General features: G+C 46.8%; 1 protein-coding gene across 1 annotated transcript in view; it reads left to right on the forward strand.

The window, feature by feature from the left end:
• The window catches only part of CHKB (choline kinase beta), a 67,896-nt gene that overhangs the window by 34,444 nt on the left and 9,475 nt on the right, over window positions 1-23,977 (forward strand). The window contains exons 4-10 of the mRNA XM_033958879.1: window positions 1,859-1,992; window positions 4,591-4,695; window positions 5,682-5,740; window positions 6,307-6,394; window positions 8,381-8,489; window positions 19,764-19,870; window positions 21,744-21,825. Coding sequence (XP_033814770.1) covers window positions 1,859-1,992; window positions 4,591-4,695; window positions 5,682-5,740; window positions 6,307-6,394; window positions 8,381-8,489; window positions 19,764-19,870; window positions 21,744-21,825 — 684 coding nt within the window. The remainder of the gene's footprint in view (window positions 1-1,858; window positions 1,993-4,590; window positions 4,696-5,681; window positions 5,741-6,306; window positions 6,395-8,380; window positions 8,490-19,763; window positions 19,871-21,743; window positions 21,826-23,977) is intronic.

Below are 23,977 nucleotides of genomic sequence, written 5' to 3' on the forward strand. Positions count from 1 at the left end.
TCCAGTTTTTCTTAATTGATTGTTAACCGCAAGGAACCATATGACTTTGTGGTATACAAATGTTTGTTATGTTATGTTTCAAAGACAAACAGTCTTTCTCTAGTCAACTGTTACGGTCTAATCACAGCCAGACACCAGAACAAAGTCCACAACTATTCAGTATAAGAGATTGGCTTACTTTTAGCCAACACCTTTAACATCCAAGTTTTTATACATATAGCAAGCTTCTTACCTGCCAGTCTCTTTCACCATCTCTCTCTGGAAACCTCTTGTCCGCTGTCACCTTGCACTGTCTGACACTTTCCAGTCCCTTCCAGGGCTCCCTTTCAGCCCATAACTAGGAAAGGTTTCTCTGTGGAAATCTCTTCCTTGGGAAATCTCCCTCTGGGACCCCCCACCCCCGATTAACTCTCTGCTAGGATATTTGTCCTTCTTCTTGGCTGAGCCACACCCCTCTGCTTCAGTAGGATTGCATCACTCTCCCAATGTGCCTCGACACTGAGCTGCATAGGCTCAGTGTGTTCTGGGACCTGGTCCCTCTACTTGTGGGCTAGCACCCCTGCTGCCCAGCAGTACACTTGCAGCCATTGTGAGACAGGACCCCTTACACCCTCATAGTGGGTGAGACCAATAGTCCATTTAGCCTAGTATCCTGTTTCCACAGTGGCCAATCCAGGTTACAAGTGCCTGGCAAAAACCCAACTAGTAGCAACATTCCATGCTACTGATACCAGGGCAAACAATGGCTTCTCCCATGTGTCTTAATTACAGCACAACAAAAGAGAAAAGAAGACCCAATGATCCACAGTAGAATCAATCCAACGATAAAAACAAAAAGCTGTGGGTGCTGATGTTCTGAGAATGATTTATTATACACTCTTACACAAGAAAGCCATAAAAATACAAATGTAATAGTCCAACCGGACCCTACATGGTCCATGTTTCGTCGAACACACCTTCTTTAGGGGTCCTAAAAGGGGTTTGAGGAAAATAAGTTGGAAATGACATAAAGGTGACTGTGGTGCCAATCTAAAGCGTGCATATTAGTATCTATGCTTGACCACAAGATGAGAGAAGCATGCCAAGTGAAATCATGCTGCAGGGAAGCTTCTGTACTTAAACGATTATTGAAGAGAGATTGGTTCTGTAAAATGAAATATGGGAACTAGGTCTATTACATTTGCTGGAGCGCTGGTCACTAATCTGTGTTTGTTTTAAACATGTATGTACATATGTGTTTTAAATATTGTGTGTTTTAGCTGTAAACCGCTTTGTATAAAGTGGGATATAAATGAAATGAAAACCTTTGTTTTAAGCCCAGTATGCTAACTGCAACGCTTTTCAGAGCTTAACTATTCTCTGAATGAAACAATATTTCTTCCTATTGGTTTCAAAAATATTTCCCTGTAACTTCGAATGTCCCCTAGTGTTTGTAATTTTTGATGGAGTAAAGAATTTATCCACTTATACCTGTTCTACACCACTCAGGCAGTAATATCTTACTTCAGCCATCTCTTTTCCAAGCAGAAGAGCCCTAACCTCTTTAGCCTGTCCACATATGAGAGGAGTTCCATCCCAGGATTCCCACAATTAATATGCAAATTTATCTCGTGTACATTCATTTTGGGTATCCTGAAACCTGACTGGCTGGGTGTGTCCTGAGGACTGAATTGAGAACCACTGTCATAGATTTTTTTTTTTATATATATCTCTTTTAATTTGTCCTCTACAACTTTTATGGCTCTGCATGATATTGCATTATCATATCTTTGATCCCAATGCTCTTCAACTTTTTCTGTACGTCGACCTTTCTACTACATTGTTGTATCAGCTAATCTTTGAACTATATTGATTTCAGAGCCACCGTCTGCATGCTCAAGATTTACAGAACCCACATATTTCAAGTGAGATTGCTGTAAAGATGTCAAGATTCCATAAAATGGCAATGCCATTTAACAAGGAGCCCAAGTGGCTTTTCAGCACCATGGAGAGGTAGGTGATCAGCATCTCTTCATGCTGGAAGAATGATGATAGGGTGAGGAAATGTTTTTTCCTGGAGTCTGTGGTATGTAGTGCTACCAGATTCACCAATTCGAATCGATTCACCTTGGTGAATTGATTTGTTTCCCCAAAAAACTGAATTCACTGATTCAGTAACCAACCCCCCTCCTCCACCTCCCCTCGGTACAGTCTGACATACCATCAGGCTTCCTAAAGCAGCAGTAGCGGTGGCTGGCTGTGAACAGGCAGTTCGCGGGCTACTCCGCCAGGGCCTTCTCTGCCATGTCACTGATATATGGCAGAGGGAAGCCCTGGCGAGACAAGCTGCGAACTGTCTGTTCACAGCCAGCCGGCCACCACTGCTGCTGCTTTAGGAAGCCCGACCATATGTCAGACAGTACAAGGGGGGTGGGGGTGGGATTAGTCGAGAAGTGCTGCATAGAGGGGTGGATGGGATGGAAAGCTGCTGCACGGGATTGGGTGGAATGGATGGAGAAGCTGCTGCACAGGGGGATGGGAGGAAGGGATGGAGAATCTTCAGAAAGGGGGATGGGCGGAAGGGATGGAGAAGCTGCTGCTCATGGGGGAAGAGAGGAAGAATTTTTGAAATGGAGTAGAGGAAGGGAGATGGCAACAAAGAAGTAGAAAGGGTTGAGGGAGAAATCCTGCATGTGGTGGATGGAAGGGAGACATGCATGGAGATGAAAGGGAGAAATGTTGGACATAAGGGTAGAGGACAGGGAAAGATGGTACTTGGGGAGAGAGAAAAAAATTGTTGCACATGATAATGGAGAGGAGGAAGGGAGAGATGACACAAGGAGGGGAATAGAGATGTTTGACCCAGGATATAAGGCAGGGAGAGAGAGAGACATAAAGAAGAGAGATAGTAGACAGTGGAAAAGAGATGTTGGATATGGCAGTGGAAGAGAAGGTACAGAGATGGAAGATGGATGGTGAGCATGGAGAAAGAAGAAATCGTCAAATGGGCAGGAGACCCTGGTGAGTGAGTTAACAGAAGACAAACAGAAACCAGAGCCTGGGACCAACATGATTTGAATAATTTGACCAGATAACAAAAGGTAGAAAAAATAAATTTATTTTCTGTGTTTTGATTACAATATGTCAGAGCTGGTGTGAGCGAGCATGAGCTAGGACCTAATAGAAAGAGGAATAATATCTCTTGTTTTTTTTGTTTACACCACTGTGCCAGTGTGGGGATGGAGAGTACAAAATAAACCCACCAGGATGTTTGGGGGGGAAAAAAAAAAACCCTGATTGGGCAGGAAAATCGAATCGAAAATTCAATTCAGTGGGCTGAATCAAATCGAAAATCTTTTTCTTGAATCAGGCAGCTCTAGTGGTATGGTATAAGGGGAGGATATCCACAATGATTATTCATGAGAGGTGTACATGCAGGTTTGGGATCCACTGGTATAAGGGAGAATAGGATAGAGGGAATAGCAACCAGCATCTCCTTGGTTATGAAATGGGACCAAGCCTAAGGAAGTAGAAATGAATAAGACCTACAGTATAGGATGAATGAGGGTACATATAGTTTCATAAAATACATGTGATGGACCATGGTCCAGACAAATATCTATTCTTTCACCAAGTCCAAGGTTATCTAAACATGCTTGCTGGAATGCACTCAGCCATCGTCTCTTATATGTCCAAAGCAACCATATTACTCTGCCCTTAGAAACATAGAAATAGACGGCAGATAAGGGCCACAGCCCATCTAGTCTGCCCACCCTAATGACCCTCCCCTACCTTTCTCTGTGAATAGATCCCACGTGTCTATCCCATTTGGCCTTAAAATCAGGCACGCTGCTGGCCTCAATCACCTGTAGTGGAAGACTGTTCCACTACAGGTGATTGAGGCCAGCAGCGTGCCCTTCTACTAGCGTCAGAGGCATTGTTCAGTCTGCCACATAATCATCTTACAGGTCAAGTGAGTATGAAGAGCCAATTCAGTCATAAGGATATCAAGGAAATTTTGGTTCCCCAAGGCGTATTCAACCCCATGGGTGAAAGATATCCATTCTCCACACCCTAGCCATTATCATGTTGTTTTTTATCTTCTGTCACACTGGTCCTCCATGCTCTACCCCAACCTATAGCAACTGTAGGATAGACCCATTGGCATGGGGGGGTACGACCACCCCTGGTATTGTCTTGGTGGAGGCGCCGGCACCTCTCCGCTCCCCCTGACCATGCTCGCGCCTTCCCCACCCCCACCGCTTCAAATTTTCGTCGTGAGCAACTTTTCCAGCCTGCTGCTCGCACCGGCCTGGCTCCCCTCTGAAATCACTTTCGGGTCACGGGACCAAGAAGTGATGTCTGAGGTAGAGCCAACTCCAGTGCAAGCAGCAGGCCGGAGAAGCTGCTCACTCTGGTGAAGATTTAAAGAGGTATTGGGAGGGGGGAGGGGGAGGAAGGAGGTGGGGGGTGCCACTGCCCCAGCCGTCTCCTACCCTGGAAACGCCATTGGACAGACCATGAAGAATTGACTGCTTTGCTTCTGAAAGATGCATGGGGAAGGGGCTTGAAACAGCAATTTTACTTCTAGCAGTTTTTTGTCTTCCACAGCTACTTGAAGCAGATCTCAGTCTTGACTTTCACACAGGATTCCCACATCAAAAAATTCAAAAAGTTGAAGTCGTATAACCTGGAGAAAGAAATGAAGACCCTTAGGTGAGAAGGCTGTGAGAAAGCTGGATGGGTCTCTGAGGGATGAGGATAATTTTTGAGCAGTAGTCAGCACACGCCAATAGTATAAAAAGTATATGTATAATATCTGCTCTACAGTAACAATTGTGTCTTTGATACGATTGTTCAACAGTTCATAGATCATCTAGTGAGTTTAACCCACAGTTTCTTGCTGCTCTTTTGCACTTCAGCTGAATTTTCATTCACATCTACATGGGGTTTTCCCCATCTATTTAAACATTCATACTTTGATTACAGGAACAGTCCTGGGCTAAGAACTATACTGGTGGAACCCTGCACACATGATTCTTGCTTCAGGTCACTTAGCAGCACCCTAAGTAGTGACCACAACCCCTCCATCTCTTAGCCCCAGCCAGCTCAGGGAACAGAAATTCTACGAGGTCAAACCAGAGATCCATGCACATCACAACCACTGGGACTCTTTGTGTCCTGTACTTTTTTCCTGTACTTTGTGTCCTGTGGCGTTTTTCTACTATGCTGTCATCCTGTGACATTGTAACATAGTAGATGATGGCAGATAAAGACCCAAATGGTCCATCCAGTCTGCCCAACCTTACCCACTCTTTAAATTACTGACTTAATATAAATTTTCCTTCTTCTTAGCTATTGCTGGGCCAGAACCCAAAGCTCTGCCGAGTTCTTTGCTTAGGTTCCGTCTACTGAAGTCTCCATAGAAGCTCACTCCAGCCCATCTAAACCATCGAAGCCTCCCCAGCCCATCCTCAACCAAACAGCCATATATGGACATAGACATGCAAGTCTGCCCAAGATTCTCTGTGTTCATCCCACCCCTTTCTGAACTCTGTCACCCTTTTCCTCTCCACCACCTCCCTCTCTATTATAGAATTAAGTTTGTTTACAGATGTGAAGTTGTTTTGATTTTTTTTATTGTAATTTTTTTGTCCCTGGAAACGGTTGTACTGACTGAATTTCTTTTTCTCTTGCATTAGACGCTTGCTTGCGTGTACCCCCTCTCCAGTCGTCTTCTGCCACAATGATGTCCAAGAAGGTTAGAAGCTTGCTTTGCTGTTAACTCTTTCACTGCTGGTGATATGTTGGTGCCATGGCTTGGGGTGATGGCTCTGCTAATGCAGTGGTCTCATAGTGGCTGTCTTGACCAGTCTGTTGGCTAGCTCTGTGTATTAATCATCACATACTGGAAGGAGAAGAGAGCAAGGGCACAGTGTTTGTATTGTGAGGTGCCAGAGATAAGATGAGAAAGTTTGTTTAAAATGACAGTGTGAGGAATCAGGAATGGGCTTTTGTTATACTGAGTTGGAGGACAGGTAATGTATTTGCTCTGAGGAATACTGGATGGAGGAGAAAGGAAAAAAGTGATTTGATTGTGGGTTTTGGAGAAGGATTAGGTCATCTTCCTATTGGGATAAAGATGACAAAAATAGGGATACATGTAGGATGTTGAGGGCTAAAGAGATGGTGTTAGTGTTTGTTAGAACACTAAGGGGACAGAGAATAAAAAGTTCATTGAAATTTTGGGTTGCTGAATGGAGAACATGGTAATATATTTTGAATTCTTTTGGAGACTGCACCTCACTTTCCTCTTGCTCCTTCCAGGAAATATTCTACTTCTGGCTAACCGGGACTCTTCCTCTAGAGACAGGTTAATGCTCATTGACTTTGAGTATAGCAGCTATAATTACAGGTTTGTGTGAATCACCTTATAGTGAGAGTTCTATACTGTTACATGGTGACACATGTTCTAGCCACTGTTCCTGTGCCTTTCAGCTGATGATTTTTCTTTGCCCTCTGTCATAGCTATTGGCTCTGTTCTTGGGTTGGGATGCTCTTTTATGTTTTCAGTCGCATCCTTGCTCTTTGTCAGCTACAGTCTGGGGTATTCTTTCACTAAATGTCCCAACTGCTATCTGCAGTGGGTGAATTCTTATCCTGCCTTACTTTAATGCCTGTAATCATGCACACAGTGCTTATTATAGGAAGGTCAGGGTAAGTGTTCCCTCTAAGCTCCGCGGCCGCACAGCCATGCACCTTTTAGTAGGCCATTCAACCCAATCATGCAGCCGGTGGGGACGGGGCCAACATCTGCTGCTGCTTTCCCGAAGCAGACCAGATGTGGGACCTACCCATGCATACCCACCACTGCTGGCCCGCTCTCTCCGATTTCAATTCTCTAGGAAAGAGCTGGCAGCCACGGACATATATACGGGAAGGCCCTGCAACTGGTTTGTTTTAGTTTACCACTACTGCTGCTGCTTTGGGATAGCAGCAGCAATGGTGGAGATGCTAGAGGGCAGATGCAGGTGGGTGGGAGAGAGGGGGCAAATATTGGTGGAAATGGGGTTGTGGCAGATGTTGGTAGAAAAGGGGTGGGGAGCAGAAGGGGATAGACACTGGTGGGAAGAGAGAGCAGAAGCTGGGTGAAGTGATTTGGGGGGGGGAGAGGGGGCAGATTTTGTATAGAAGTGGGAAGATAGATTCTAGACAGAACGGGAGGGAAAGAGGGCAGATGGGATGGGGTACAGAAAAGAGGGAGATGATGGAACAGGGGACGTGAAAGGGAGATGATGAATGGAAGTTGAGGGGGAGGAAGGAGACAAGTATGGAAGGGGAGAGATACAAAGAGAAGGGAAATATCAATGGAAGGGGAGAGAGGATAAATTCTAGATGGAAAGGGGAGGTGAGAATAAACTGTGTATAGAAGGAGGAAGACAGAAGCTTGGATGGGAGAGGAGAGAGACAGGAGGGAGATGATGGAAAGGAGATGTGAAAGGGGAGAGAGGGGGCAGACTGTATGGAAAAGGGAAGAGACATAGGAGGGGAGGGGAGATAGAGAGTGGAGATGCTGGATGGTGAGAGGACAGATGCTGGATGGAAGAGGGGAGAGAAATGAGCAGATATTTGGGGGAAGAGACAGAAAGTGAGATAATGATGGAAGGGGAAAGAAAGGGCAGATATAGGGGGCAAACTGTGTAGAAGGGAAGAGAAAGAGGGCAGAGTTAATGAAAGACTGGGAATAAGGGGGAGAACCAGGGTGAGGGAAAGAGATGAAAAGCTGCAGTACTCGGCTAGATAGTAAGAATAAGTTAAATCTGGACATAGAGGTAGAAAAATAAATTGATAAAAGCTAAAAGGAGGAGAGAAAAATCCCAGAAAGAGACTTAAGATGGAGGAAAGCAGAAACCAGAGAAGTAAATGGCCAAAAAATAAAAGTAGAAAAGAATTTATTTTTAATTTAGGATACTGTGGTATCCGTGTTTATAAAGGTTAATAAAATAGATTTAAGATATCATCTTTTCATTGGACATTTTTACCAACTGTCAGAGACCAACACCTCCAAGGAGGTGTTGGCCTCTCACAGCTAACTGAGAAATATTTTAAGTCCTTTCAATAAAATATCATCTTATTTTCCATTTTTTAATTTATATTTGAAATTCTTAATTTGTAATGTACAGGGTTTATAATACCATCAGGCTCAAATCAATTCAGTCCTTTGCTCACACACACAAAAAAAAGTTTACTCACATGACTTGTTCTTAGAGGGAACATTGGTCAGAGTTGATAGGTGTCTCTTATTTCATATTTAGTTGGATTTCTGTAGCACCAACGTGCTCCTCTTTAGACTTGGGAGTTGTATGATATTGTAACAGATGGTATAACTTTATTCCTACAGGGGCTTTGACATTGCGAACCATTTCTGCGAATGGGTTTATGATTATACCTATGACAAATGGCCTTTCTACAAAGCTATCCAAAGCAACTATCCAACCAGAGACCAACAGGTAAAGCAGTAACAACGCAGTCGCATGGCTGCAGGCTCATCATTCACTTGTGTTCACTATGGATGTGATCTTGTGTTTGATCTTGAATTGAACTGAATTGATGCTAAAACCACTAAGACTCTTTCCTCTTTTTATGCTTTCAAACATATTGTATATTGGAGAGTTGTGTAAGAGGGCTCTGTGGGGCTAAAATACCTTTTAGAAGAATAATGCGAATTCAAATTTGCTGGAAGAAAATAGAATGGCTTGGAAGATTTTGAAAACTAGAGTCCGTGGGAACAATATTTTTCTGAGAATAGACACTCCCAGAAAATTTGTATTGCTTTACTGTTATAACAGACAAGGGAAAAACTGAAGAACCTGGCAAAAGATTGCACCTTTACAAGACATCTCCTCCTACATTTCCCAGCCAACATAAACACTGTTTTGGCATACACCTATTTTCATCTCACTCCTCTTTCCCTCCCCCAGGTCTCACACTCAAGACTCGGATATTTGATTTGATTATTGGCTTTTTCAAATCTGAACTTGGGTAAAGGAATTAAACGCCAGAATTAATTGCCAGAGAATGTGATGAAAGCAGTTAGCTTAGCAGGGTTTAGAAAATGTTTGGATAACTTTCTAAAAGAAAAATCTATAATCCATGATTAAGGTGGACTTAGAGTAATTCATTGCTTATTTCTAGGATAAAATATGTTTTACTCTTTTAGGGTCTTGCCCAGGTACTTCTGACCTGGATTAGCCACTGTTGGATACAGGTTACTGGGCGTGATGGACCTTCAGTCTGTCCCAGTATGACAACTCTTGTGTTCTTAGGAGGGATTTCCCTGCCTAAAGGGAAGTAAGCTTCCATTACTCAGGTATATTTTAGACGTAAGTACCGTATTTTCACGCAAATAACACGCACCCGTATAAAACGCGCACACGTGTATAGCGCGCAGAAATCACGATGATAAGCACAAAAACTTTGGTATAACGCGCTCACGATTATACCGCGCATGCTGCCCGACTCTCCGTTCACCCCCCTGACTTCCGTGCACTGCCCCGCCTCTCCGTGCGCTGTCCCGACTCTCCGTTCACCCCCCCCTGACTTCCATGCACTGCCCTGACTTTCCGTGCGCTGTCCCGACTCTCCGTTCACCCCCCCTGACTTCCGTGCACTGCCCCGCCTCTCCGTGCGCTGTCCCGACTCTCCGTTCACCCCCCCCTGACTTCCATGCACTGCCCTGACTTTCCGTGCGCTGTCCCGGCTCTCCGTTCACCCCCCCTGACTTCCGTGCACTGCCCTGACTTTCCGTGCGCTGTCCCGACTCTCCGTTCACCCCCCCTGACTTCCGTGCACTGCCCCGCCTCTCCGTGCGCTGTCCCGACTCTCCGTTCACCCCCCCCCCCCCGACGTCCGATTCATCCCCCCCACGGCAGGACCATTCGCACCCCCACCCCGAAGGACCGCCGACTCCCCGACAATATCGGGCCAGGAGGGAGCCCAAACCCTCCTGGCCACGGCGACCCCCTACCCCCACCCCGCACTACATTACGGGCAGGAGGGATCCCAGGCCCTCCTGCCCTCGACGCAAACCCCCCCCCCCCCCAACGCCCGCCCCCCCCCCAAGAACCTCCGACCGCTCCCCCAGCCGACCCGCGACCCCCCTGGCGACCCCCACGACCCCCCCACCCCCCTTCCCCGTACCTTTGGTAGTTGGCCGGACAGACGGGAGCCAAACCCGCCTGTCCGGCAGGCAGCCAACGAAGGAATGAGGCCGGATTGGCCCATCCGTCCTAAAGCTCCGCCTACTGGTGGGGCCTAAGGCGCGTGGGCCAATCAGAATAGGCCCTGGAGCCTTAGGTCCCACCTGGGGGCGCGGCCTGAGGCACATGGGCCCAACCCGACCATGTGCCTCAGGCCGCGCCCCCAGGTGGGACCTAAGGCTCCAGGGCCTATTCTGATTGGCCCACGCGCCTTAGGCCCCACCAGTAGGCGGAGCTTTAGGACGGATGGGCCAATCCGGCCTCATTCCTTCGTTGGCTGCCTGCCGGACAGGCGGGTTTGGCTCCCGTCTGTCCGGCCAACTTCCAAAGGTACGGGGAAGGGGGGTGGGGGGGTCGTGGGGGTCGGCCAGGGGGGTCGCGGGTCGGCTGGGGGGGCGGTCGGAGGTTCTTGGGGGGGGACGGTCGTTGGGGGGGAGGGGGGTTTGCGTCGAGGGCAGGAGGGCCTGGGATCCCTCCTGCCCGTAATGTAGTGCGGGGTGGGGTTAGGGGGTCGCCGTGGCCAGGAGGGTTTGGGCTCCCTTCTGGCCCGATATTGTCGGGAAGTCGGCGGTCCTTCGGGGTGGGGGTGCGAGTGGTCCTGCCGGGGGGGGGGATGTATCGGACGTCGGGGAGTCGGCCGGGCAAGAGGGCTTGGGCTCCCTCTTGCTCCGATCGTGGATGCGGGTGCGGGTGGGAGCGCGTGCGAGTGGTCGTTCGGGGTGGGGGTGCGAGTGGTCCTGCTGGGGGGGTGAATCGGGCGTCGGGCGGGGTGGGAACTATGTTTGAAAACTTTCATATACCGCGCTCACTCATATAACGCGCGAGGGGTATGCGCGGTAGGTAAAAACGCGTATAACGCGCGCGTTATATGCGTGAAAATACGGTAACCTGCCCAAGGTCAAGAGACAACCTCAGTATCCCTGATATTCAGTCTGGTATTCTAATTTGTAAGCTACTCCTCTCCATCGGTATGAATACCCTACATCAGGGGTGTCAAAGTCCCTCCTCAAGGCCCGTAATCCAGTCGGGTTTTCAGGATTTCCCCAATGAATATGCTTGAGATCTATTAGCATATAATGAAAGCAGTGCATGCAAACAGATCTCATGCATAGTCATTGAGGAAATCCTGAAGACCTGACTGGATTGCGGCTCTCGAGGAGGGACTTTGACACCTCTGCCCTACATCATACTCAACAAGCAAGCCCTCCAGAAACACACACCTGACACCACCTGCCCCTGCACTGACGGACAGTTCTCCTACACTCAGATATATCTAAAATTTATAACTGTCTTAAGTCCATTTATGTGGCTCACACTTAAATTTTACGCTGGAGCAAGCTTTGGGATAGGTGACCACTTTGGAATGGCATGCTCTGACAATGCCATGTCATCTATGCCTCCAGCACATACTTCCAAGCTTGTCTTCCCTCTTACCCCATAGTTACAACAGTTGAAAAAGCTTACTAAAGCACAGGATTTACTCAGAGTAACACAAGACTCTCAACCTTCTGCACAAAAGCATTCCCAAAGCCTTGTCTCTGCATGCTTTCCCCACTTGATTTGACTGTTTTTATGTAGAAACTTTAAATTCTCAAGCTGTTGAAAGCACATCTTAGCTTCATAAGGAAAGATGTGCCTTACTCTATGCTGGCTTTTCACACTGACATGTATAATCTTAAGAGCATACAGTTAGAAGGGAGTTTTTCCAAATAAAGAATTTGGTCATAATAGTGCATGTCCTATTTCCACTTTAAACTGGATAAACATGCATTGGACAAAATTGAAAGGACGCTTAAAAACAATTGTACTGAGGAAACTAAGAAATGGACAATATTTTGCCAGATTCCCCAATTTCTTAGTTATGTAAAATTTAGCAAGAGTTTAATATCTCTTATCTTTGTAACACAGCTATTTACATTTTCAACCCCTTGTGTTTCACCCTCTCTTGCTTTGGGTATAAACTCAGTGACTCTTTAATTACCAGTAACCCAGTTTAACTGCTGTCTTAATGGATATTATAAATGAATTTTTGCTTGCAAAGTAGCATGGAAAATGAACACTGCAACTTGTAAAGTTGAACATCGTCTCCAGTGCAAGTTTTTGTTCAGCCCAGGGAGTCTGGCCTGCTGACACCCAGTTCTTCCAGTGAACAAGTTAAAGGTGGTAGTGGTGATTTGGGGGAAAGCCCCAGTCGCCCAACTCCCTAGTGGTCTAAGTGTAATAAGTTTGTAATTCTTCAGACATCTCCCCCCTCCCCCCCCAAAAAAAATAAAACCAACCCAAAACTGTAAAATACAAAATTGTGCCCCCTTGAACACAACACTTCTGTTTTTAAGCTGCTACCCCTCTCCCTTCCTTATAAAATAGCAGTGGTGTGTCTGTCCCAGTGGCACCATTGTCCCCACTAGGGCATAGCTTTCAGTATCTGGCACTACTAAAGAAATAGTGGAGTCCTTTTTACGCTAGACGGGCTAGCTTGCCTTAGTAAAAGGACCCCCATGTTACAAACTCATGGCTGCTCTAGCACTGCATCCATTTGAAAAATGGCAAGGCAGGAGGGCCTGGGCAGTGAGTTTGCCCTCACCCAAACCTACCCTTATTCTGGTCCAGCACTAATATCTGGTAAAGGCAGAGAGGGATGGCTGTTTTTAAAGAAGGAGCTGCATTAATGGGGAACTTTCTTTTTTTTTCTTTTTTTTTTTTCTATTTTATGGGACATTGGGAGGTCAGGGACTTAAATTTTACACCTGGCACCTACTTCTCTGGTGACCTTTTTTTTAACCCCTCCCCCCCCCTATAGTGGATCTCAAGTACGTGATATTCCTAGCCATCACAATACAGTGAAAAAACTACTGTTGCATTCACTGTACTTTAGTTCAGTGTTTTTCAACCTTTTTTGGGCAAAGGCACACTTGTTTCATGAAAAAAATCACGAGGCACACCACCATTAGAAAATGTTAAAAAATTTAACTCTGTGCCTATATTGACTATATATAAAGTAATTCTCTTGAATAGGAATCAAATAAACACAAAGAAAGTATTTTATAATGCTGCCACCGCCAACAACACCGTTGGCGGCGGTGGCACTCAAGTGGCTAAAGAGCCGCAGTTTGCCGGCCTAGGGACAACACTGGAGGGTGGCCAGCTGTGCACCCCCTTGGGACGTAAACCCGGGGTGGGGCAGTCCGCCCCCCCCACCCTGGTATGCCACTATCTGTACCTCACTCCCTCCCTATGACCAAAAATTCTCCTTTCTTCTATTCCCCGTGTACACAACCATCTCTTTCCCTCCCTTCCTCTCTCCAAAGTCCATGCCTTCTGTGTCCAAACACTCATTCCCTCCCCCACATCAGCATCTCTTTCCCTCCCTTCCTCTCTCCCAAGTCCATTTCTTCTGTGTCCAAAAACGCATTCCCTCCCCCACCTCAGCATCTCTTTCCCTCCCTTCCTCTCTCCCAAGTCCATTTCTTCTGTGGCCAAAAACGCATTCCCTCCCCCACCTCAGCATCTCTTTCCCTCCCTTCCAAGTCCATGCCTTCTGTGTCCAAAAACCCATTCCCTCCCCCACCTCAGCATCTCTTTCCCTCCCTTCCTTTCTCCCAAGTTCATGCCTTGTGTCCAAAACGCACTCCCTCCCCCCTTTTGTGTTCCATGTTTGCCTCCCAGCCCATCTTTGCAACTTTCTCAGCAAAACGAAGCTCAAGCCACGAGGCTTGTCTTCTGCTTCCTTGCTGCCCTGCCGCACACAAATAGCCGAACGGAAGTATTCTCCGACGTCAGCGCTGACGTCGGAGGGCAGGCTTTGCTTAAGCCCTCCCTCCGACGTCAGCGCTGACATCGGGGAACGCTTGCGATCGGCTATATGTTAGCTGCAGGGCAGGCAGGAACAGAAGACGAGCCTCGCGGCTCAAGATGTATTGAACTCCGCGGGTCCCCCGTCCAGCTCTCTCCTGTCCACGTGGGGCGGACCGCCCCTCTCCCTAGACTGGTGGTACTGCCCTGATGGCGGCCCTGACCGTAAGGCACACCAGGCAACATCTCGCGGCACACTAGTGTGCCGCGGAACAGCGGTTGAAAAACACTGCTTTAGTTTATTAAATGCTGTTGTAATTTTTCTGCAGTAAGAACATCAAAAAATGACCCAGGTTTCCACCGGAAAAATGGTGAGCAAAACAAAAAGTGTGGAAACCAACAATGTTAAAAACCTTCTTTTTGGCAAGATCAGGATACATTTGTATCTGCATTCCTAAGAATATTTTCAGTTTATTTTTAAAGAAGAGTCTCGGTAACCAGTTTTTGTCCGGGGCCAATGCCACTGTTAATAATAGGGTTGCTGGGACTGCCTTTTCAATATTCGAGAATTCCAGTAAAGTGGTACATAAGAACATAAGAAGTTGCCTCCGCTGAGGCAGACCATAGGTCCATCCTGCTTAGCGGTCACATCCAAATTTTCCTGCTCAACCTCTTGTTGTTTCCGTTGATTAATAGGAAGATAGTAAACTTGTGTAAATGGTGGTATATTTTCAGACAAACCCAAAATTTCCATCATATATCTTTTCAGCATCTCCCGAGGAGTAATCATTAAGGCCTTAGGAAAATTTACCAATCCTAGATTATTTCCACGGGAAAAGTTTTCCAAGGACTCTAACTTTCTCCTAAGATTGGTATTATCTTTAATTAATGTTTCATAAATTTGTTTGGACTTGGATGACTCCTGGTTAATGCAGAGAAACCCAGAGGCGTCGTAAAGAATTTCTATTATTAAAGCCAGGGGGGCAACTTTTTATTTACGTCACCCATGCAAATGCATAGTGCATTATTCTTCTCAGAAATTTGTTTTCTTTGATCCTTCCCAGCTGGTGACCTTCCTATCATTGTCTCGCTTGGAAAAAGAAAAGGAAGATAAGATCTAGCCCTAGATTGGATGTTTTTTGGGGAACTTTGAGCCCAGCTTAGATCAATCTTAGCATTCTTTGTTTTCTTTCTTATTTTATACTGTCCTTTGTACATCTAGATCCTCAAAGTGGACTTGAGTTTAAAATTTAAGTAATATAATGGAGTTTTGCTTTTTTTTTTTTTTTTTTTACTTTAACTTGAAAATATGGATACGTATTATTCACTTGTTTCTTAGTATTTTGGACTTAAATATGATGTACATGGTTATGTAATGTAATTTATTTCTTATATACCGCTACATCCGTTAGGTTCTAAGCAGTTTACAGAAAATATACATTAAGATTAGAAATAAGAAAGGTACTTGAAAAATTCCCTTACTGTCCCGAAGGCTCACAATCTAACTAAAGTACCTGGAGGGTAATAGAGAAGTGAAAAGTAGAGTTAGAGGAAAAATAAAAATAAAATAAACATTTTAACAAGACAGCATTGATCTAAATACTTTGGAAGGTAGAATAGAGAAGAGAAAGGAATAGAAGCAGAAGGGGAACCGTTGAACAGTAGAATTCTGGAGAAATTTAAATGATAGAAATAGAACAAAACAAAGACAAAAGGCAAAACAATAGATAAGATTAAAGATAAATCATAAGCTGGAAAGAAAAATAAAATAAAACTTTGTCTTCAATCCACGGTTTCAGCGTCAGTGATGAAGTGGAGCAAGTAAGTTTAGGAGGAGCGATTGACATTTCCAGAAAGGGCTTCTTCAGGGAAGAGACTTGACAGACAGTCCCAGGATGCCTATGTCTCCTCCCCTGCGATGTTCTCCCATCCATGCATTCCCTCCCAGACACACTGCCCGTGCCCCAGCCGCTCCAAGGAGGCTGCCCCAGATGAGGCCCACGGTGAATGCAGAATTCTCTCCTCTGCGGGAAAGCCGCCCGGAGCCGACAGTCGATCTTCTTAGCGGATTGCATGGGGGGAAGAGTTCACACTCCTGGCAGGATCGGGTTTGTGGGCTCTTGGTGGTTGCGGTAGGTCACGCTGCTGCTTGTATGTAAAAGCAGTTGTTTTTCTACTGCTGCTGATATTTAAAGCAGGTAGATTGATCTCTTAAACGGGATATAGGGGGAGGAGCTCACATGCTTGGTTGGATCGGGGCAAGGGCTCCTATTATAGGCAGCTGGTCTTGCTGCTACTTAGGTGTTAAAGCAGTTGATCTACCTAGTGGACTGCAGGAGGTGTGGAGCTCACACTCCTGTCATGATCTGGTCTATGGGCTCTTGGTAGTTGCGGTTGGTCCCAATACTGCTTAGGTGTAAAAGCAGTTCTCCCTCTGCTGCTGATATTTAAAAGCAGGTAGATTGATCTATCCAATGGAATGCTGGGGGAAGATCTTATATGTCTGGCTGGATCGTGGCAAAGGGTTCCCTGTAGTGGCAGCTGGTCCTATTGCTGCTTAGGTGTAAAGACAGTTGATCTTCTTATCGAATTGTAGGGGGGGGCGGATCTCACATTCCTGGCAGGTTCGGGTCTGTGGGTTCTTGGTGGTTGCGGATGGACCCGCTGCTGCTTAGGTGAAAAGCAGTTGTTTTCCCAATGCTGCTGATATTTAAAAGCAGGCAGATTGATCGCTCCAACAAATTGTATGGTGAAGAGCATACACGTCTGGCTGGATTGGGACAAAAGCTCTCGATAGTGGCGGCTGGTCTTGGTGCTGCTTAGGTGTAAAAGCAGTTGATCTCCTACTTCTGATAATATTTAAAAGCAAGCATATTGATTTTTCCAACGGAATGCTGGGGGAAGAGCTTACTTGTTTGGCTGGATCAGGGCAAAGGGCTCTCGGTAGTGGTGGCTGATCCTGTTGCTGCTTTGGTGTAAAAAACAGTTGATCTTCCTAGTGGACTGCAGGGGGAGGTGGAGCTCACACTCTTGGTTGGATCGGGTCTGTGTGCTCTTGGTAGTTGCGGATAGTTCCGCTGCTGCTGAAGTGTAAAAGCAGTTGATTTCCCACTGTTGCTGATATTTAAAAGTAGGTAGATTGATCTCTCCAATGGACTGCAGAGGGAGGAGCTCACATGCCTGGCTGGATCGGGGCAAAGGTTATGTAAACTTAAATTTTACTTTCTGTACAAGTTTATACTTGATAATCCTATATAATAAAACCCTAAGGGTTTCGTGTTCCCTGCCGCCGTGGTGTGTGATCCGTGGCTGTGTTCCATTTTAGAACCCGACGGTAGGGAACACTCTGGCCACTCCCCTCCTCCCGCCCTCACCAACCGCTGCTGCTGGAGGAGCCGCATCATCGCCGCCCAGTACCGCTGCCGATGCCGCTCTTCAAAGGAGCCTGGTGAGAATAGCGGCCGCCTGTAACAAACTTCGCAGGCCGCTCAGCACCTCAATAGCACGTTTCCTCTGACGTACGTGATCACGTCAGAGGGAACTTGCTACTGAGGTGCATAACGGCCTGCGAGGTTCGCTACAGCTGGCCGCTATCCTCACCAGGCTGCAAACGAACATGCTGGACAGGGGGAGCAGGTAAGGGGTGCTGATGGGCCCGGGGAGCAGGGAAGAGGGACAGGGGGAGCACAGAAGAGGTGCTGATGGACGGGGGAATAGGAAAGAGGGACAGGGAGAGCACAAAAGAGGTGCTGATGGGCCGGGGAGCAGGGAAGAGGGACGGGGAGCACGGAAGAGGTGCTGATGGACGGGGGAACAGGAAAGAGGCTGCAAATGAACATGCTGGACAGGGGGAGCAGGTAAGGGGCGCTGATGGACCGGGGAGCAGGGAAGAGGGACAGGGGGAGCACGGAAGAGGTGCTGATGGATGGGGGAACAGGAAAGAGGCTGCAAACGAACATGCTGGACAGGGGGAGCAGGTAAGGGGCGCTGATGACCGGGAAGCAGAGAAGAGGGACAGGGGGAGCACGGAAGAGGTGCTGCTGGACACGGGAGACATAAAAGGAAGGGAGAAGGGCTACTGCTGGACAGGGGGAGCTGGCAAGGGATGGTGGTGGACAGCGGAGGAAAAAGAGACAGAAAGACAGACAGAAAGCAGCCAAGGAGAGAGAGAGAGAGAGAGAAAGACACATCTATTCTAGCACCCGTTAATGTAAAGGGCTTAAAGACTAGTTAATTATAAAATGATAAATAAAAAAAAACCTTTTTATTTCTTCAGAAAGGGCTTAAAAACACTATCTACAGTTTGTGTTCCACGGACCCAACACGGGCCGTTTTTTGGTGGAATACCTTCCTCAGGGGTCCAAGAAAAGAAGATGTAATGGAATAGCCTTGTTAACCAAATGTGGAGAAGGGTAGTCGCTTCAATGGGCTTTAATGGTGCAGCGATTACCCTTCACATTTGGTTAGCAAGGCTATTCTCTTATTGGACCCACTTTCTCCAGATGAAGCTCCTGAGATTTCTCGCCCCCCCCCCCCTCCTTCCAAGGCCCCCTTTTATTCCCTCCTCCTGATCCCCTTTCAACCCCTCTCTGAAAGTCGCCTAGAGCCTCAATAGGTATGTTCGATTCACAAATAGAAGATTAAGATTAGAATCTCGCCGCATCGCAGTTTGCAATTTCACTGCTGTAAAGTTAGGGATCTGATCACTAGACTTTTGACAGCTCGTGTGCTTGAGAGCGAGTGCATATATAAGTTGGTCCTATTATATTTAGACATTAGTTCAGTACCTGGTTTGTCACAGTGGATGGGTTTGGTTTTGCTAAATCTGAAAAGGCCACGTCCAGGCACTGGCATTGAATTTCCAGGTTTTTAGAGCCGGTTAACACATAATTAGTTAAGTGTGATGCATTTAACCGGCTATGGCGAACCACATAATGGTAGGAGTGATTTTTATGCGGTCCTGTTTATGCAGTGACCTTGCTGGTTTAAGTGCTGGATATCGACTTTTAACTGGCCAAGTTCTGATTCTGCCCCCAGAACGCCCCCAAAATAGCTGGTTTGCAGTCTGGAGCTAACAAGTTGTTTTTTTTCAACAGCACTGAAAATTAGCAGTTAGCCATGAACAGGTGATTTAAGCATCCAGAAATTGTTTATGGCAGATTTAAATTGCTTTGAATATTGACTGCAATAAGGGCCTGCTTCTGGAAGTAGTGCTGCGTCCAGAAACATTCCTTAAATGTAGGCCAGCATTTTAAAGGCCTACGTTTAAGGTATCAGTCTCACACCTTTGGAGGTGCATAGGGATGCCCAAGGCCACTCAGAGCGCAAACCATGCCAGCCTTAGGCAACCCTGTGCGCCTCCATAGGCACAAGACAGGCGCCTAGGTATAGTGCCTGCATTAAAAAAAAGAATGTCCCAATTGGTTTAAGTTTAAGTTTATTAGGATTTTATATACCGCCTATCAAGTTTTTCTAAGCGGTTTTACAATCAGGTACTCAAGCATTTTCCCTATCTGTCCCGGCGGGCTCACAATCTCTCTAACGTACCTGGTTCATCAGATGGTGGTAGGATGCCCTGATTGTACCTCTTTTTAACCATGTATTTTGTTTCTCCCCCATATGCAGTCTTTTTAATTCTGATTCCTAGATCTGGTTCCTGCAGAGAGGAATATGCACAGTAGGTCCGATGGGCCTAATTTCTTAACCTGCCATCTTTGTTTTTTGCTTTTGAAGCTTCATTTTATACACCACTACCTGTTGGAGTCTTCTGGGAACAGCGGAAAGAAAATGAAGAAGGAGCCAAGTCAGGAAGAGGAAGAAATGTTAGTGGAGATTGAAAGGTATTAACATAGAACATAATCTTTTCCAGAGAAAGGAAAATGGTAAAACGAGAGGACATAATTTGAGGTTGAGGGGTGGGAGACTCAAAAGCAATGGAAGGAAATTCTTCTTTACGGAGAGGGTGGTGGATGCCTGGAATGCGCTCCCTGGAGAGGAAAACGGTGATGGAGTTCAAGAAAGCGTGGGATGAACACAGAGGATCTAGAATCAGAAAATAGTAGTAAATATTGAAGAACTAAGGCCAGTACTGGGCAGACTTGCACGGTCTGTATATGGCTGTTTGGTGGAGGATGGGCTGGGGAGGGCTTCAGTGGCTGGGAGGGTGTAGATGGACTGGAGTGAGCTTTGACAGAGACTTCAGTAATTGGAACCTGAGAACAGCACCGAGCAGCACTTTAGATTCTTGCCCAAAAATAGCTAAGGAGAAGAAGAAAAGAAAAAAATCAGGTTGGGCAGACTAGATGGACCATCATCTACTATGTTACTATGTATATTAATCGGTGAGGAGCATTTAGCATGTTCTGGTGTATCTATTTCAGAATTTATATAAACGAGGGGCAGGTACTGTTGAAAATGTGCAGTATGGAAACTTACTAATAAGGGAACTGTTGGCAGCAGCAAAAAGGCCCAGATCAGGTGGAAGGTTCGACTACTTTTCATGAACTTTGGTGTAAACTTTCCATGTGGCCTGGATGGCTCCCCTACCAGCAACTGAAGGCAGAGAACTGGCTTGCTGATGTTACCCTGTACAGAGTCCTGTGCAAATGTGGATAGGAGGATACCTCTTTACAAGGCCTGGATCCTTTCTTACAGGGATATATTGGACAAGTAGAGGTAGGGACAGGGACAATGTGAAATCTGCAAGGATGGTGAGGGGACAGTCGCAATATGGTGGGGCTGGGGATAGGGACCAAATTTTTGTCCCTTGACACACCTCTATACACAGGTACTGCTTTTCCCCTGGGGATAATATGTTTGTTGATGGACAATGATTTGGAATTGTGCACACAGTTTTAGGTACCAGCTGCTTTGTTTTCTCTAACAGTGTATCTCAAACCTTGTGCCGTGGCACCCCACTGTGCTGCATGAGATTTCAGATGTGGAGGAGGGTGCCGTCTGACTTGCCTACGGGAAGTGCCTCCTTTGGCAAGAGGCACATCTTCTAGGCAGTCAGCTGCCACCAGCGCGCCTCTTCCTCCCAGGTTTCTCTCCTCCTCTCTACACACCCCTCTCCCCCTCCACTGGCGGCTCAGGGCCCAGACTGGAGGCAGCCATCAAAGTGATGATGTCATGCATGCACGTGATGTCATCACGGTGACGTCCACGCACTTCTTTGCGCCCCTCAAGCTGCTGCCTCTGTGCATGCTAAGGCTTTCCTTCTCAAACTTACATGGCTCCTTCTACAGGAGACTTCAGGCTGGTATCGGTTCTCCATGTCTGGGTGTACAGCTACTGGATTGGTTTGGTGATCTTCCCTATATGATTTAGAGGGGGAAGGTGTGGTCTAAGAAGTTGACTTTTGTTTGACTTGACTACTGAAATACTTGGAAGCTGGTATCTACATGGGATGATGTCAACAAACAAGTTTTCTCCATCTGCTGATAGGGGAGCTAATCCCATATATCTGGCCTCGACTGGTAGAGGTCAAAGAGAGAAAATGATCAGGTAAGACTACATGGGTTGGGTTGGGGTTTTTTTGTCTTTGACCACCATGATGGAAATTTTTATAACTTCCTCTGTACTGCTAATAGGGAAAATTATGCAGCACGTTAAATCTGTGATGAGCTATGGTAAGCTCAGAAGCATGAGGTCCATTCATATTGTGCAGGCCTAGGTATGCAGAATAAATGTAAAAATATTTCTCTTCCACAGATTTTCCCTGGCTTCTCACTTTTTCTGGTGTCTTTGGTCCATTGTTCAGGCAAAGATGTCCACCATAGAATTTGGCTACCTGGTAAGTGACTACTTCATCTCCCAGTGCTTTGCTTCTAATCTAATATTTGATTTTTTTTTTTTTTTTTATACCAATTCATCCCAACAAGAGGGCTCAACTCGGTTAACAAAATATTAATAAAGTTATACAAGAGATTAGAACAGAAACTATATTTTTTAGGCCAGAATTTTATCTTTTATGATTGATTTGAAAAAGAAGGATCATTAGTAAATTTCTGAAATAAATATGTCTTCAGTACTTTACGAAAAGTGGGTAGATGAGAGAGAACTCTAATTATCCCAGGACAAGCAGGCAGCATATTCTTAACGTATGGGTGACGTCACCGACGGAGCCCCAGTACGGACCTTTTTAACTAGAAAGTTCTAGTTGGCCGCACCGCGCATGCGCTGGTGCCTTCCCGCCCGACGGAGGAGTGCGTGGTCTCCAGTTTCTTCGTTTCCGCGGAGCGAAGAAGACGCATGTGCTTTTCAACGGCCGTTGAAAACTCTAAATTTGCCTTCCCGCTCGCGATTTTTGATCCAATTTTGGTTCTATTTTTGTCTTTCGACTTCATTCTTCTAAAAAAAAAAAAATTCTTTTCGTGTCTTTTTCCTTATTTTTGCAGCCGGCCCCGGCGGGGCCTGTTGTAATCATCCAAGCCTCCGGGTTTGATTTCGCGGAGGCCGTGTTTCCCTTCATGCCCCCTCAACCGGGCTTCAAGAAGTGCCAGCGGTGTGCACGCCCGATCTCTTTAACTGACCCACACAACTGGTGCCTTCAGTGTTTGGGTCCAGAGCATCGGGCTGACACCTGCACCCGCTGTGCTACTCTCAAGAAACGCACTCTTAAGAACCGGCAAATACAGCAAAATATTCTTTTCGGTACCGGTTCTACCATGGATCAGGCCCCGACGTCGACGGCACCGCCTAAATCGGCACCGACCACATCGACACCGCCTGATCCTCCTTCGGGGTCGATAGCGCCAGGTAAGCCGGCTAAGAAGCCTTCCACTTCCCTTGAGCGACCTCCAGCTACAGCGGTGACCCCGGTTCTTCCGACGTCCCGCCGCTCCCGTAAACGCTCCGCTCCGATCACGGTGAGTGCCTCGTCATCGGCCTCCTCATCGCCGGAGCGTCGAGCAGCACCTATGGTACCGAAGAAATCTAAAGCGGTACCGGTGCCCCCATTGGAGGACCGAATCTCGGCCATCCTCCAGGACAAGCTTCAGGAGCAGCTACAGAAGCAACTCCAACAGCTCCTTCCAACCTTACTGGCACCGCTCCTTCCGGTACCGGTCCAACCCGAGCTTCGCACCGCTCCACCGGTATCCACCCCCTCGGTACCGTTGAACACATCCATGCCGGTCTTATCTGCTCAGCCTGCACTTCAGACTTGCTCGGCAGAGGACCCTTCCCAGGCCCCAGATCGACGCCGGTCGTCTCGGGATCGGGATCGGCACCATTCCTCCAGGGACAGAGATCGACGCCGGTCTTCATCCCCCGGCACCGTATCCATGCGATCTGGCAAGTCCCTTTCTAAAACCCGCCATACTGAACCGGCTATCAGGGACCCAGACCTATGGGAACAATCCCCACTCGGTACCGAGGAGGATGCCTCTTCTACAGATGAGGAACCCTCCATGGCTGAAACCACTTCTAAGCCTGAGCAATCCTCCTTTACGAAGTTCCTTCGGGAGATGTCAGCGGCTCTCTCCATCCCCCTTGAGTCCGACTCTAAGAAGTCCCAGGCCTTTTTAGAAGCTTTGGACTTCGACCAACCTCCCAAGGAGTTTCTTAAACTTCCTGTACATGATATCCTCCGGGAAACATTTTATAAAAATTTGGAGACTCCATTGACTGTTCCAGGTGCCCCTAAAAAACTGGACAGCTTATACCGGGTCATCCCTATTCCGGGATTTGACAAACCCCAATTGCCCCATGAGAGCCTCCTTGTAGAGTCCACTCTCAAAAAATCTCAAGGCTCCAGCGTTTATGCCTCCACCCCTCCTGGCAGAGAGGGAAAGACAATGGACAAATTTGGAAAGCGCCTGTACCAGAATGCCATGCTGGCTAACAGAGCCAACAATTACACCTTTCATTTTTCATTTTATATGAAACACCTGGTCCTACAACTTTCTGCTCTAGAAAAATATATACCTGAGCGTAAGGTCCCA

The sequence above is a fragment of the Geotrypetes seraphini genome, chromosome 9, assembly GCF_902459505.1.
Source record: "Geotrypetes seraphini chromosome 9, aGeoSer1.1, whole genome shotgun sequence".
In the NCBI taxonomy this organism is placed as follows: Eukaryota; Metazoa; Chordata; class Amphibia; order Gymnophiona; family Dermophiidae; genus Geotrypetes; species Geotrypetes seraphini.